Here is a 15,774-nt window from a genome sequence, read left to right on the forward strand (position 1 = left end):
CTCGCCTCTCACCACAGTGGAGCGGATGCCGTTGAACCTGGACGGGGGCCTGGCGAACTTAATCACGTAGCCGAGTCGGACGGTCCTGATCAACCAACGCAACGGGTTGGGGAGCACGAGCCATGCCCGGTAGTCATGATAAGATCGCTCCAAGGGCGAAACCAGTTACTGAGTGCGGCTTCTGCATAAATCTCTGGTCAGAACTACCCTTGTGCAGTTCTTTGAGCGCCACGGCTTGGTGCACTCGCAGGAGAGCCATGGCATGCAGGGCAGAGGTGGCCTGTCCGGCGGCACTGTAGGCTCAGTCATGAGTGATAATGTAAACCCACGGGCCCTGGACAGGAGACTCGGACGGCTCTGAAAGGTAGCGGTGCTCTACGGGAACAAGTGCACTGCGATCGCCTTACCAACCTGGGGAGTCGCTGAGCACCCCCTTGCAGCCCCAACTGTCGAGGATAGTGAGAGAGGACGAGCCAGCGAACTGGGTCCGGGCAGTAAAAGGTGCCCGCCGCGATCGCGTGAGCTCATCATGCACTTCCGGGAAGAAAGGTACCCTGGGGTACCTCTTACGAGAGAAACCTTCACAGTGAGAGCATGATCCATCCGCAAGCGCTGTCCCTGCGTTGGCAGTGCCCAACACGAGAGGCAGCGATAGTGGCCGTGGGAAGTGGAGAGGTAACGATCGCAACCCTGCTTGTTAGCAACAATGTCACATCTTTTGGGTCATGGAGGTACAGGCAGCATTTTTATTTTGTAAAGTGAACGAGATATTGTAGTTGACCACAAACTGTCTTCCATTAAACATATCAACATCCAACTCCACATCTAATTTAAAGAAATCAAGATAGCTAGATCAACTTCATGAAATTTGCTAACAAATAGCTAGCTGGCTTTTTAGACTAACTTAGATGTTAATAGTGGAGATGTAGTGGTTCAGAAAGGATAATAATGAAAAATCATACATAATTCTTCCAGTTGTGACTTGCCTTTATAAATATGTATTTAAAAGTTTTATTGTCTTTCTTTTTTATGTGATGTATCGGAATACATTGATGAATATGTTTAAAAGAGAGTATTTATTATTATGCCCAACTCTGTCTACACTAGACTATACTTCTATAATACACTATACTTCTAGAATATACTATACTCCCAAATGTGTGAATGAAACCAGTGGCGGATTTAGCAAATTGGGGGGCCAAGGCGAAGGTATGTATGGGCCCCCGCCCAAAAAATTTACAGATTGAATGGTGGATAGGCAGGTAAAGCTAATCTACGGCCTGTAGCAAGCCTACAGTGCTTTGGTCGGTGGCAGCAGGATTAGCACAGCTAGGGCTTGGGCTATTACTACACTGTAAAAAAAAAAAAAACAAAAGGTAAAAAATAACAGTGAGATTTACAAAAAGATTTTCTCCGGCTGATTATAAAACACATTCGTTATGGCATGAAAATCCGAGAGAAAATGTGATCAGGTGTTGTTGGCTATTTATTGATGATGACATAATCATTATGTAGTGGCCTGATTCACTGATCTACAGAGAGGAATGCTTAATACGAATTAATATTTCACGTTTTTGAGTATTAAAGCTCTGTGAATCTACCGCATGCGAGCTAGCAGTGACAAACAGGTAATCTGAAGAACTTTAAAAACACATGGTGTACAATAACGGTTTTGAACTACAGTATGATATAGACCAACACAGACATCAAGAATCAGCATATGAATCTCAACAACGGTGACAATCAACAAAATAATCAGATAAAACTCTGAACATCACAAAACAAGCTACTAAAAAGTTGCAACAATAACAACAGCAAAAATAAAAGCAGATAATAATAATAAAAGAAAATACTAAAGGTGATGATACACAGGGCAACTTTTTGAGCAATGTTGCTGGGCAATGTTGCCGTCAACAGGCAACCAGATGTGAGACAGGGCCTACGACCGATCTAAAATCTCCAGATAGAAATGTATTGCCCATTTTCAATGGGAAAGTGCCCAAGCAACATTGCTCAAAAAGTTGCCCTGTGTATCATCACCTTTAGGCAATTCAGCATAATTTATTCATGCTGCAATGTATGCTGGGAGATATTGATGAGTTTTGATTGATGGCTCCCATCATGCACTGCACTTATATCATCACAGTTGTTGATAATGATTCATTATGCTGAATCTTGATGTCTGTGTGTGTGTCTGAAAGTTCAAACCTTATTTGTGCACAATGTTTTACAAATTCTTCAGGTTAACGTTATCACAACATATGATGGATCACATGCTGTAGAATCATAGGGCTACTACAATTACGTTAGTAAAAGAAAAATGTTTTACCGTAAATTTCACAGGTTGACTCACCAAAGCCTCCTCATCGCTGTCAAAATGGCCATCACTGGACAACTCTTCCTAAGTGTCAACCTCGATAACACTGTCGGTGACGGCGGGCGGCAACAACGCGATGTCCTCTTCAATTTCTTGGTTGACGTTATCCTCACCTAGCACCAATTTACAGCTAGCTGCTGTAGCGGCATGTTCAACTCGTTGGACGTTTTTATTCCTGTCTGTATCAGTAACGTTAGCCGTAAAAAAGTGTGTCATCTTTGGCAGCGTTGCCAAATACTTATCAGTGTCTTTTCACTTTTTTCTTTTAATTGAGCCGCTTGGGTAACAACTTTTCATTTTCGCGTTTAGACTCGTCTTGTTTCGTCTCTGTTTGTGTACATCCCTGTCCTCCTGTCACTGTGTGTTTATCTTTCGCGGCGCGAAACCTATAACAAACCTAGTTTATCTCATCTCTCTTCTTTTCATCTGCATATTTTTCTGAAGGACTGAAGTGCATACAGTTTATGGACCATCTATTGTTCAGGGACTCTCTGGAGTTTGTGAAAGCTATTTTCATAATTTTTACAATTTGACGAGACTTTGGGTAATTTAACAGCCTGTCTGGTGGCTTGTTCTCTAGCGACTGCAAAAGCCCACGTGATGTAACCGCTTCAAATACAATAAGAAAAATATATGTAAGTGTCTTGAGTAGGTGTTCAAGAAAAAGCAATAACATGATTTAAGAGTCGACAGGTATATATTACCACTCACAAATATTTAAATGGCAAGTTTTACAATTACCTGAAACATGAAGCAATGAATATACCACAATTCAGTGCCATTTCATACAAAGCCTTCATTCATTAGTTGCGGTAACTTTGGTTCAGTTTTCTAAATTACAAATTGATTCCTTTGTGAAAGGACCAGATGCCGGCAGACTGTCTAAAGCTCCACATAATCACTTGTAACCAATTAAGACTGTACAAGGATATTGCGGTGGATTGGTAAAGCAAGGACATTATCTCTCTAGTTGACTGCGTTCTCATGCGCTCTCTCTTGATCCGTAAAGAACATCTTAACATGGCTTAACCACTAGCAATTCCAAACTCTGGTGCAGTTTGCACATAAAAACATGATGTAATAGGAGAGCTTTTTTTTTTTTTTTAAATAAAATTATCCCTTTGTTTTATACCAAATATTAATGGAGAGTCGACTGATTCAAAGACGAGTAAACTACTTTTCAGCTCTTTTGTCTATCAACAGCTTTCATGAAGGGCAGCTCAAGTATTTTAGCTTGATTTTATCACACTCATTTTACAGCTGAATCTCACAAAACCTTTCAAAAATCTTCTGGCTCATATGTCACTCCAAATAAATACATTCGAATAATATACAAATTGCATTGCAACATAATTTTCTCCACATTTTCTGCCTAAATTCTCATTAACATAGTTTATTTTCAAAGGTACTGTTGTGTGACAAATTTAAAGTACAAATATCCCATGACGTCTCTCTCCATTAATATGAGTTCATGCAATAAAAGCTGCATGTGTAATTATTCTGAAAGAATTAGTAGCATTTTATTTTAAAATAGTTTTAGATTGTGAATAGCATATCACAGTATATGAAAACAATTACTTATTTTAAATACTGTATACAGTACATACTGTGTGTGTATATATACAGTGCATTCAGAAAGTATTCAGACCCCTTCATTTTGTTATGTTGCAGCCTTATGCTATAATGCTTTAACTTTTTTTTTTTTTTTTTTTACATCTACCCATAATGACAAATTGATGTTATTTATCTCACGTATTGTACTTCATAAGCACTAAACATGGCTCCTGTCTGAAACATGTTTCTGTGCCACATGGTTGAAGCCTGGTGTTATAATTTTTATATATATATAAAATATATTTTAACCCTCACACCAATGCAGTGATCTGCCCTGCGCTATCTCTGAAGCATGTAGGTATGCACGAAAATCTTTTTTTCTGCTTTAAAGCACTATGGAGGAAGTCAAACATCTCAATCATTTAGACAACCCTGACTTTCTTGACTCTTCTGATGAGGAAAACAGCTACAATACTGCGCCATGCACCAAACAATATATACTGTATAATTGAAACTGCAAATCATAATATATTTAATATGTTATGTTTGAATGATGTTTAAAATCAGGAAACAAACTGGATATGTTTACCATCTGACATTCATAGAGATAGATGACTTAAATCATTAAGAGCCTAATTAATAGAATTTCTGTTAAGGAGTAGTAACAAACATTTTCACTAAAAGCACATATTATGACTTACCCTATAGTAATAAGATATTCATTAAATTAAGTTAGATCAGTTTGATTTCCCATAGCACATTGAAGTAAAAAAACTAAAAACTGTCAAATTAAAAAATGTCCACATGCTTGGATGATCACAAATTAACTTGTATATCCAATGTATACATGATATGCAACTACATTATTATCCTACATTTTAATGAATTGCGTTTATGTAATAAACCATCTTTGCGCATGTGGATGACCTGTACGTTAGTCACCACCAAAGACCATTTCTGAACCAGGAAAAATGATGTACTTTATATAGGGTTAAATATAATTATATAAATCTGAATATATAGTTAATAAATATAAAATCAGATTTACAACTATATATTCAGGATGTATAACTATATATTGAGAGTTACATTTATATATTCAGATTCATAACTATATTCAGAATTTATAGCTATATGTTTGTATTTAGACAAGTCAAGTCAAGTCAAGTGGTTTTTATTGTCGTTTCAACCATATACAGTTAGTACAGTACACAGTGAAACAAGACAACGTTCCTCCAGGACCATGTGCTACATAAAACAACAAAGGACCAACACAGAACCACATGAGACTATACAGACTGAATAACATAAAGTGCACATCCAAACGTGTGCAAAAAGTACGGGACAATACAATAAATTACTAAAAATGAACAGGACAATAGGCACAGTGAGAGACAGTGAGCGCCAACCAGTACACAGTAGTGCAAAAAGATGACAGTTTCTAAAAATGCCAAATGTAAATATAACATACTATGAGATAGTGATCTATGGACATAGCAGTTATTGAGGTAGCAGCCAGTTATAAAGTGACACTTTTACTACAATTGTGAGGTGAAACAAGAACTGGGCATTTTTTGGTGAGATTCACCCACACACAGAATGGCAGTGAAATATTTAAAGATTTCATAACTCATATAAGCGACTCTTTATTCTCCTTACAGAAAAGCTCTTGATGGCTGGTGCTCATCCTCTCTGACCTCAGATCAGTTTTAGCTGCACTTTAAAGAGAATGTGAAGGGCAAAGCTGGTCATGAGTCAGTATGAGGAGGGTGCTTGTGTTCAGAAGCCCTCGGGCACTGGTAGTAAAGCAGTGTGTGGCAGCTGTGAGGACGCTTGCGGGTTATTACACACTAAAGCATAATGTCATCTCCTCTTGAGAGAGGAATTCATCTTACTTCTGTGCTTTGTGGCCAATCATCATCTGTTTCTCCAGCGTTCTCGTCTGCTGGCAGGCCTCTTACATGTCTCCTTTTGTGATGGTTTTCATTGCAGAAAGTGAAACAGCTGTATTATTGTTGATGTGCCATTCCTTGACAACAGAGGCACATTGTTCTAACCTTTTCCTCTGCTTAAACATGACCTGACCTTCCATGTCAGTGTATGTATATATATATATATATATATATATATATATATATATATATATATAATGTATGTGTTGTTGTTTTTTATCAAAGTAATAAACATTTAAGTTGACATTAGTTGAAATTTGTTATGCTTGGAGGAAATAATGTCATTTCCTAATTACCTGTGGGGGGAGGGGCATTCTCATATGAAATGAAAGCTTTCATTCTCAAGAATGTGATTATGCAAAGAGAAATATGATCTCTGTAAGACAAAAAAAGACAAACATATCATGTCTGCTGTGATAACTGCTCCTGTAAGTACCAAGTAGCCACAAACTCTTATCAGCATTTACCTTAGGCTGTTTTCTTTAAAAGAAGCCATTTTCTACTTGTCTGTGAGCTTGTTTGGGTAAATAATCCAATGTTATTTCTCAGATGTCCAGAACAAAATATGCAGTCCAGCAGAAAAAGCTAAATAATCTGCTAAATGTACAAATATGTTCTCTACCATTTCTGCTGATGACTAATATACTGTATATGTATATATATATATATATATATATATATATATATATATATATATATATATATATATATATATATATATATACAGTGAGGAAAATAAGTATTTGAACACCCTGCTATTTTGCAAGTTCTCCCACTTGGAAATCATGGAGGGGTCTGAAATTGTCATCGTAGGTGCATGTCCACTGTGAGAGACATAATCTAAAAAACAAAATCCAGAAAATCACAATGTATGATTTTTTAACTATTTATTTGTATGATACAGCTGCAAATAAGTATTTGAACACCCGAGAAAATCAATGTTAATATTTGGTACAGTAGCCTTTGTTTGCAATTAAACGTTTCCTGTAGTTTTTCACCAGATTTGCACACACTGCAGGAGGGATTTTGGCCCACTCCTCCACACAGATCTTCTCTAGATCAGTCAGGTTTATGGGCTGTCGCTGAGAAACACGGAGTTTGAGCTCCCTCCAAAGATTCTCTATTGGGTTTAGGTCTGGAGACTGGCTAGGCCACGCCAGAACCTTGATATGCTTCTTACAGAGCCACTCCTTGGTTATCCTGGCTGTGTGCTTCGGGTCATTGTCATGTTGGAAGAACCAGCCTCGACCCATCTTCAATGCTCTAACTGAGGGAAGGAGGTTGTTCCCCAAAATCTCGCAATACATGGCCACTGTCATCTTCTCCTTAATACAGTGCAGTCGCCATGTCCCATGTGCAGAAAAACACACCCAAAGCATGATGCTACCACCCCCATGCTTCACAGTAGGGATGGTGTTCTTGGGATGGTACTCATCATTCTTCTTCCTCCAAACACGGTTAGTGGAATTATGACCAAAAAGTTCTATTTTGGTCTCATCTGACCACATGACTTTCTCCCATGACTCCTCTGGATCATCCAAATGGTCATTGGCAAACTTAAGACGGGCCTTGACATGTGCTGGTTTAAGCAGGGGAACCTTCCGTGCCATGCATGATTTCAAACCATGACGTCTTAGTGTATTACCAACAGTAACCTTGGAAACGGTGGTCCCAGCTCTTTTCAGGTCATTGACCAGCTCCTCCCGTGTAGTTCTGGGCTGATTTCTCACCTTTCTTAGGATCATTGAGACCCCACGAGGTGAGATCTTGCATGGAGCCCCAGTCCGAGGGAGATTGACAGTCATGTTTAGCTTCTTCCATTTTCTAATGATTGCTCCAACAGTGGACCTTTTTTCACCAAGCTGCTTGGCAATTTCCCGTAGCCCTTTCCAGCCTTGTGGAGGTGTACAATTTTGTCTCTAGTGTCTTTGGACAGCTCTTTGGTCTTGGCCATGTTAGTAGTTGGATTCTTACTGATTGTATGGGGTGGACAGGTGTCTTTATGCAGCTAACGACCTCAAACAGGTGCATCTAATTTAGGATAATAAATGGAGTGGAGGTGGACATTTTAAAGGCAGACTAACAGGTCTTTGAGGGTCAGAATTCTAGCTGATAGACATGTGTTCAAATACTTATTTGCAGCTGTATCATACAAATAAATAGTTAAAGAATCATACATTGTGATTTCTGGATTTTGTTTTTTAGATTATGTCTCTCACAGTGGACATGCACCTACGATGACAATTTCAGACCCCTCCATGATTTCCAAGTGGGAGAACTTGCAAAATAGCAGGGTGTTCAAATACTTATTTTCCTCACTGTATATACACACACACATACAGTACATCATTGCAGAACTGAGGATCTCAGCTTCCCAACAGCACCGGTATAACATTTTTAGTCCACTCAGAGGTGGGATATATGACGAAATATTGGGAAAGGTGTGTGGGATCACAGAATAGACTGAATGTCTATGGACGAGCACACGACGAGTGTGAATTAGAGCGCAGCCTGCATTTCATATCTATTTATTGTAATTGTAGGTAATAAAATCTCTTTTGGGGGGGGGGCAATATTTTGCAAGCAGTCCATTGTATTGTAAGGAGAGCTTTACAATTTTGGTATGAAAAATTGCAAGTGGTAGCCAAAATATGCAGCACAGAGAAAGTGGTTAAAGAGCCTAAAACTGTCATAGAGACCTGAGAGGAACTAGATACAATACTTCAAATACAAATCATACTGTGTTGTTTGTTATTCTTTCATAACTTGCAGGATTCTGGAGCTGCAAGAGAAAGGAGATCTGGATGTGTTAAAGCAGAAGTGGTGGCCTCGGACGGGCCGCTGCGACCTCGACAGCCACAGTAACGCCCAGCCGGACGGCCGCTCCCTCAAACTTCACAGCTTCGCTGGCGTCTTCTGCATCCTCGCCGCGGGGCTCCTGCTGGCCTGTCTGGTGGCCGCGCTGGAGATGTGGTGGAACAGCAACCGCTGCCGGCAAGAGCAGCCGAAAGAGGTGACCGAGCTCAGGGTGCGGAAGACAGAGCAGGGCGACGACACTACCACACTCTACTTTAAGGATTCTGCAGCAGACGCGAGCCCCGATTTAGTCGAGCTCCAGTACACTGAGTTATAGGTGTGCCCTGATGAAATCAAAGTTGGTCCCCCCTTCGCTCACTAAACATGAAATATGCCCTTGATGAAGCAGGCCGTGTCACTTTTTACTAATCATCTGTCATTTTACATCGTTTGTGGTGGTTTAAGCATTTTCAGGGGCTGTAAACACATTTGCTCATTTCCAAAACCTTTTAAGCTGCTATTTACATTGGCAGGTTCTTTCTAAGGCAGCTTCTTTCTTATCAACAAACTCCTCTGCGATCGCTGCCATGTTGTTTTGTCACATGTTTTGTACATCGAAAGTTTAACTCTTTTCTTAGAGTCTCCTGAACTGAAATCAGTCAGTTTAAATGAAATTAAATTATGCATTGCGTATAGCAAAGCCAAAATACAATGTCCACGCATGTGGACGCGGGGTCACACTTTTTCCACACAAATTTCTCTCAACATGTCTGTCATCTTAGATGCATCTTTTTGCTTTCTTCGTGAAGGATACATGCAATGCTGCCTTGGTCTTGTACCATCTTTTGAACAGCTATCAGACTGGTCACCTACTGTAGGATTCATTAAAATGCTGCCTAGTAAGGTTTTGGAACTGAGCTTCATGATTGCACTACTTACAAGTCTCTTTGAATGAAAAGAGTTACTGTATTTACTGAGATTTAATCATGTTACTCTATTATGCCAAATCATTTGAATAATCAAATGCCTTCCAGACATTTTTAGCTCAAAAGTACATCATAAAAATACCTCAAATACCTAACCTGCATCGTTTTTTTGTACGTATCGTGGCAGTTTCCTGGTGAAATGAACACTAGAAGCACTACAACAACAACAACAACAACACATTTTATTCAATTTCACTCAAATCACGAAAGAAAAGGCAAATTATCAGTTCATAAACACATACTTCTCCCCCTGTTCCTCACACAATGCTATCTTATGACATCTAAACACTTTTACTGTAGTGCATGACCAGGGTTGGGGAGTAACGGATTACATGTAACGGGATTACATATTTAAAATACAAAATATAAGTAACTGTATTCCACTACAGTTACAATTTTAATAACTGGTAATTAGAATACAGTTACATTCAAAATGTATTTTGATTACTTTTGATTTGTTTCATTTAATATTTAGTCTTTTCAGATGGAAAACATTTATACATATAAATGATGTGATCTAAAGTGCATTTGAACACTTTCTTATGATGTGTTACATTCATACGAGCAGACAGAGAAGTAAGTTTGAAGTAAGTTTGAAGCAGAAGAAATAGAAATAAAACTTATGTATATTGTCAGCTTTACGCTAAGATAAAATGCTTTTTCTAGCCATTTACATGCACATGTTACGAGACACCATCAGATTTATTTATCAAGAAAATTCACGTTAGATTATAATTTCCTTTTTTTCTAGAAAGACCTTTGATATTAGGGCAAAAATCATACTCTTGATCATTTTTGTATTGTTTTCCTGTAAAAATATCTAAAAATCCTTAAGATAAAATAAATTTGATTGATCTTGTTTTAGAAACAGCACTGCGTAAGATATTTGGGTTTTTCAGAGAATATATTTTTAACGTGTGTATTTTGTCTTACTGTACTGGCAGAGTTTTTATAGACAAAACAAGTGAAAAAAATCTACCAGTGCTGAAGAAGTAATCCAAAGTATTTAGAATACATTACTGACCTTGTGTAATCTAACAGAATACATTATAAATGACATTTTACAGCATGTATTATGTGATCTGTAGTGGAATACATTTTAAAATGAACCCTCCCAACCCTGTGTATGACTCATTTTAATGTTTTCATTACATAACCAACTACATTTACAAGCTTGTTTGAGTGTGATCAAATTGCATTGTAGAGCATTGCACTTGTGATGTAAAGGACGTACGTGTAAGGCGTAGTGGGCTAAAGCACAGAAAAGGTTGCTGGTTCAATCCCCACGTCCACCACCAATGTGTCCTTGAGTAAGGCACTTAACTCCAGGTTGCTCCGGGGGGATTTTCCCTGTAATAAGTGCATTTTAAGTCACTTTGAAAAAAAGTGTCTGCCAAATGCATAGATGTAATGTAAGAGTCCCGAAGAGCACTTGAGTCGACACATGAGCCGGAATTGTCATTTAAGCACCACAAGATGACGTGGTTGTGTTTTTCATCTCACATTTTTCTTTTCTAACACTATTGGTTAGGTTTAGTTTAAAGGTTTAGGGTAGGGACGCCAGTTTTGTTGATTTAAAACTCAATTGAACATTAACCTAAAAAAACTCAAACTTACTTTAAGCACCGCAAAGTGGACATTTCACCTCGGAACTGTTGCAATATGTGTAATGAACCACATAATGTCATTCTGCAAAAAATGGCCACAGTCACACAATTCATGAGATCGGGCTAGAAACACCATATGCAAATCACTATGCCCCTTGGCATAGGCTTAACAGTTAAAATGGTTCCCAATACTCTAAAACAGACAATTCTAAAATTCAACAAATCTTTAAAGGAGCATCTATTTTGTTTTTAATATGCTCTTCTATCTGTTCAGTTTTGGACAACACTTTATTGTATAAGTGCTCTTTCATTGTGGCAGTTAAGTGCCCAGTTGCCGTTCTGTTCAAATTTACCCAATCCTAAAAATCGGAATAATTAGATCACATTATTACTTCTCTTTAAAAAAACATCTTCCACTGCCAATGAGAAATGTATGTAATAGACTGGAAAAGTGTTGACGTGGATCCGTAAATTAAAGTGTGGGCAAATCGGGTGCTTGCATGTGTCTGGCTGCTCAGTTACACCAAAGAACAAGTACGAGCCACCCTAAAATCAAATGCCCAACAGTCAATAATCCCTAGAAATATACTGTGTGACATCCAGTTGCAATTATATGTCAATGTACGCAAGCTTTCTGGATTTATTTCTCTATACTTTCTTCCATGTACTCTTCATTTGTTTATGATCTCATGCAGGTTACTAAGGATTACAGAGTGGCAAGGGTTTCTGGTCCATTGACATATAATGATATTGCTACTGCTTCATCGGAGGAGAGCAATGACATTTGGACAGACAGACAGAGAGACTGGGATGAAGCAGAAACTATTGACACAGGTTAGAATAGTTTCGTAGGCCTCTTCTGTGATTGGCTGAATTATGAGGACCAGATATAGTAGCCATCTAACATGTAAGAATTCTGTCTTAGTTTCTTTTAGTTTTCATTATATTTTGTTTAGTCTCATTTAGCAGATCCACTTTTTAGTTGTTGCGTTGGGTTTAGAATGATACTTCCCATATTTCCTGCTGAGAAGACCAACATAAATTTCCAGTTTTTGGTCTTGTGAATCTGTCTGACCATGGAATCATTTATTGTTAAATAGTGAAGAAACCTAGTGGGGCAAACCAGCATCCAAAACCCAAAATGTGCTGGCAACCAGGAATGCTGGTCTTTTCAACAGGGTTAAACGCATTTTCAAGTTCAGTCAAAATTGGCATAAAAACTGCTATTTAATTGGTGCAGTTAATTTGTTGAGCAATGAAGTTTTGTTGTTGACCATGATCTCATTAGTGTGGGTGTGTTTAATGAATCAGTGAGGTATGTATGCATAGTAACTACATTAAAATTGCTTTTAAAATGATGCATGGCACATACCTTCAAACAGAGGTCAACATGCATTTATTTTAATTATGGTTAATCCTTTACATTAATGTTCCCTTTGTTAAGGGTTTATAAAGGGTTTCAATAATGACTAAAAAACATTTGCAAATGCATGATAACTCATTCTTATGCAGTTACAGTAAATCAACATGAATAAAAAGGTCATGCAATACTTATAAAAGTGAGCATTTATTGAGCAATTCATGATTTATGTCACAATGCAGAAACCATTAAAGTGAGAATAAAAGGAGAGATTGTCATTTTGCTACTACCCGCTGTGTTTATATTAATTACTTTAATGTCTTGACTCACTTGTGATGTCACTTTCCTTGTCAAGTTGATGTCAAAAGAATAGTTTTACCAAGTCCTATTTATTTAAACACTTTTCAGGTCTGCCTGCTCATTCACAGCATATTTCACATAATAAAGCTGTATAATGTTGGCAACTCCATAAATGCTTCACAGGTGTCCATATTTTCATAGGTTACTAATTTTAAATAATTATTATTAAGCATTTATAACATGCAAGCTATGGCTCACTGTTGGCGGGTATTGCAGAAAAAAAGTCACCTTTTTTATGCATGTTGTTATAATGCATTTGTAAATGAATTATTAGTAGGGATGTCCTGATACCATTTTTTGGAGACTTAGTACAAGTACTGATACTTTCTCTATTGTGCTCCTATGTTTTTTTTGCTTTTTTGTATTTTGTTGCACTTTTCAAATATAATACTGTGAGAGGACAGCGTCTTTATTATGTTTCAGCAATGGTTACTCAAAAGACTTCATCAAAAAAATACATTTTTAGCTGTCACAAAATTATACAAAAATCCCAAAAAAGTATATAAAAACAATAACTAAATAAACAAAACCAAGTGAGTTGACCTGAAGACTTTTTTGATTTTATTAACTTTAACTCAAAAGACACTATCCAAAAAAAATGAAAACAGTAATACATTTTGAATGCTCACATTGTCAAATGGTCAAAATTCACAGAGAAATAAAGATGATTAAAATTATTAAACATAAAAACCAATCTGTAAAGGCTGTCTATCAATAAGAATTGTTTTGTAAATTGAAAGGGTAAGTTCTTTTCCATTAATAGAAGCAGAAGTGCTTTTATACAGAATCTCACAGCACAATCCAAAATATAATATTGGAGTCATTTTTGGTTAAATAATGTGCTGCACAACAGAGCATCAAAGATGTGAGCTGCTTTATAGAATTTCTATTGATGTATTATTATCATTATTTATTACAAAAGTCTGTGATTAAATTAAATACATAGTCTGTATGTGCTGTACACGTCAAAGTTAATAAGCTCTATTCTCTCTCATCTTCATCACACATTCCCTTTGAAGTATGAAGCACATGCAGACTGTATATATATTTCATTAAATCAAAGCCTTTGTAGTTTAATAATCACAATAGCATTTTTACGAGTACATGAGCACAGTAGCTGATCCGATACCGGACATCCTTATTAGTCATTAATGAAACCCTTTTTAAACCCTTAAAAATGGGAACATTAATATGAAGTGTTGCCAAATTATGAAAATGTATCCCAAAATAGTGACTTCACTATTACAGTGAAAAGTCTCCAATGACATCTTGTATCAAATGTCTGAACCGAGAAGTTTTACAAACTGTTAAAATCAAAAGGTTGGATTTTGTTGATGAGTGAGAATTCTCAATTTTTAATTAACTCGATCCAGATGTTGACATAGATGACGCTAAAAGACACATGATTCCACGGGTATAATTAAACCCAAATAATGTATTATCAATCAATCAATCAATCAATTTTATTTATATATAGCACACTTAAAACAACCAAAGTTGACCAAGGTGCTTCACAGGTTAAATACAACAACATGACACTACTCACACAATAAAAGTACAACAATAAAACATTTATAATATACAGTATACGATATATAGTGATATTAAAATTAAAATTACCAGGAAAATAACAGACTTAACTCGAAGGAATTACATTACATGCCCTGCAGTTCAGATCTCAAAGCTTAAATGATTCCCTCATTTATATGTGTAACTAGCAGTGAATTCACAACATCACAACCATAATAGGACCCTTCACACTTTGAAACAATAAAAAATCTTACCAAGAACCTCTATCTCCTATAAGACTCAATGTTGTGACTCAATACGGTTATCTTCACCAGCGGTACATAAGTTTGCAGTGATAAATTGCATGCTAGGTCTCTTTTCACTGTCTGTGATCTCTAGATATGACTGTTGCAATTCAGCCTCTTGCGACAGTTGTGATGTACATTACATTTGTACATAAAGCATTGTTGATTGTAGTCATAGCACAAGAGAAAATTTTACAAGCAAGCAAGTTTACCATCTTTGATTATTTTTGCAATTCTGTTTGGTGATGCTAGTGGCATAGAAACAACGCACTTCACCTTCAAACAATGTTAATGATAATCGTTGTGTTCTTTACATAAACAATAAGGTACGAAAAGCCGTGCTATATTGTGAAAACAGTCGTGGCTGAAAGGCGTTTTTAGGCACAATGTGAAGCGGAGCCCCCTTTAGCCGTGACTGTATTCAAAATATGGCATGGCCATGAGTGCCTTATTGCTTTTATAAAACGGTTACCACACAATAAATATATTACACTAGCCAGTCAACTGGCAACCAGGCATCCACATACATATTATGTTTTATTAATTGTATTTGATATATATATATATATATATATATATATATATATATATATATATATATATATATATATATATATATTTAAAAATATATATATGTTTTGGTCTTTCCCATTCATTTTCAATGCTCTGTCAATTTTGACTATGAATATGACTTATTGAATCAAGCCCAATTCTTTTTTTTTTTTTTTATGTTCAAATGGCAAATGGAGGAAAAGTCTTGTACTGCTCAGATAAACGAAAAATTGTATTAAATTAGGAACATTTATTATAATGTGGTCACAATACTTCCAGCCTAATCATGTAATGTAAAATTGATTATTCAAATATTTAATAATATTTCATTTGATAATAATTCTAGAATAAACTTGGTACTAGGCCTATTGTGGTTGACTACCATCTGAAGTAGCATCGCTAATATTAGTTTAAGT

At 36.8% G+C, this 15,774-nt stretch overlaps 1 protein-coding gene across 1 annotated transcript in view; it reads left to right on the top strand.

Moving 5' to 3' along the window:
- grid1b (glutamate receptor, ionotropic, delta 1b) overlaps positions 1–15,774 on the top strand; it is a 711,417-nt gene that overhangs the window by 689,355 nt on the left and 6,288 nt on the right. Inside the window, exon 15 of the mRNA XM_052102777.1 lies at positions 8,656–8,896. Within this exon, the coding sequence (XP_051958737.1) occupies positions 8,656–8,896 (241 nt within the window). The remainder of the gene's footprint in view (positions 1–8,655; positions 8,897–15,774) is intronic.

This window comes from Xyrauchen texanus, chromosome 33 (assembly GCF_025860055.1).
Source record: "Xyrauchen texanus isolate HMW12.3.18 chromosome 33, RBS_HiC_50CHRs, whole genome shotgun sequence".
Classification (NCBI taxonomy): Eukaryota; Metazoa; Chordata; class Actinopteri; order Cypriniformes; family Catostomidae; genus Xyrauchen; species Xyrauchen texanus.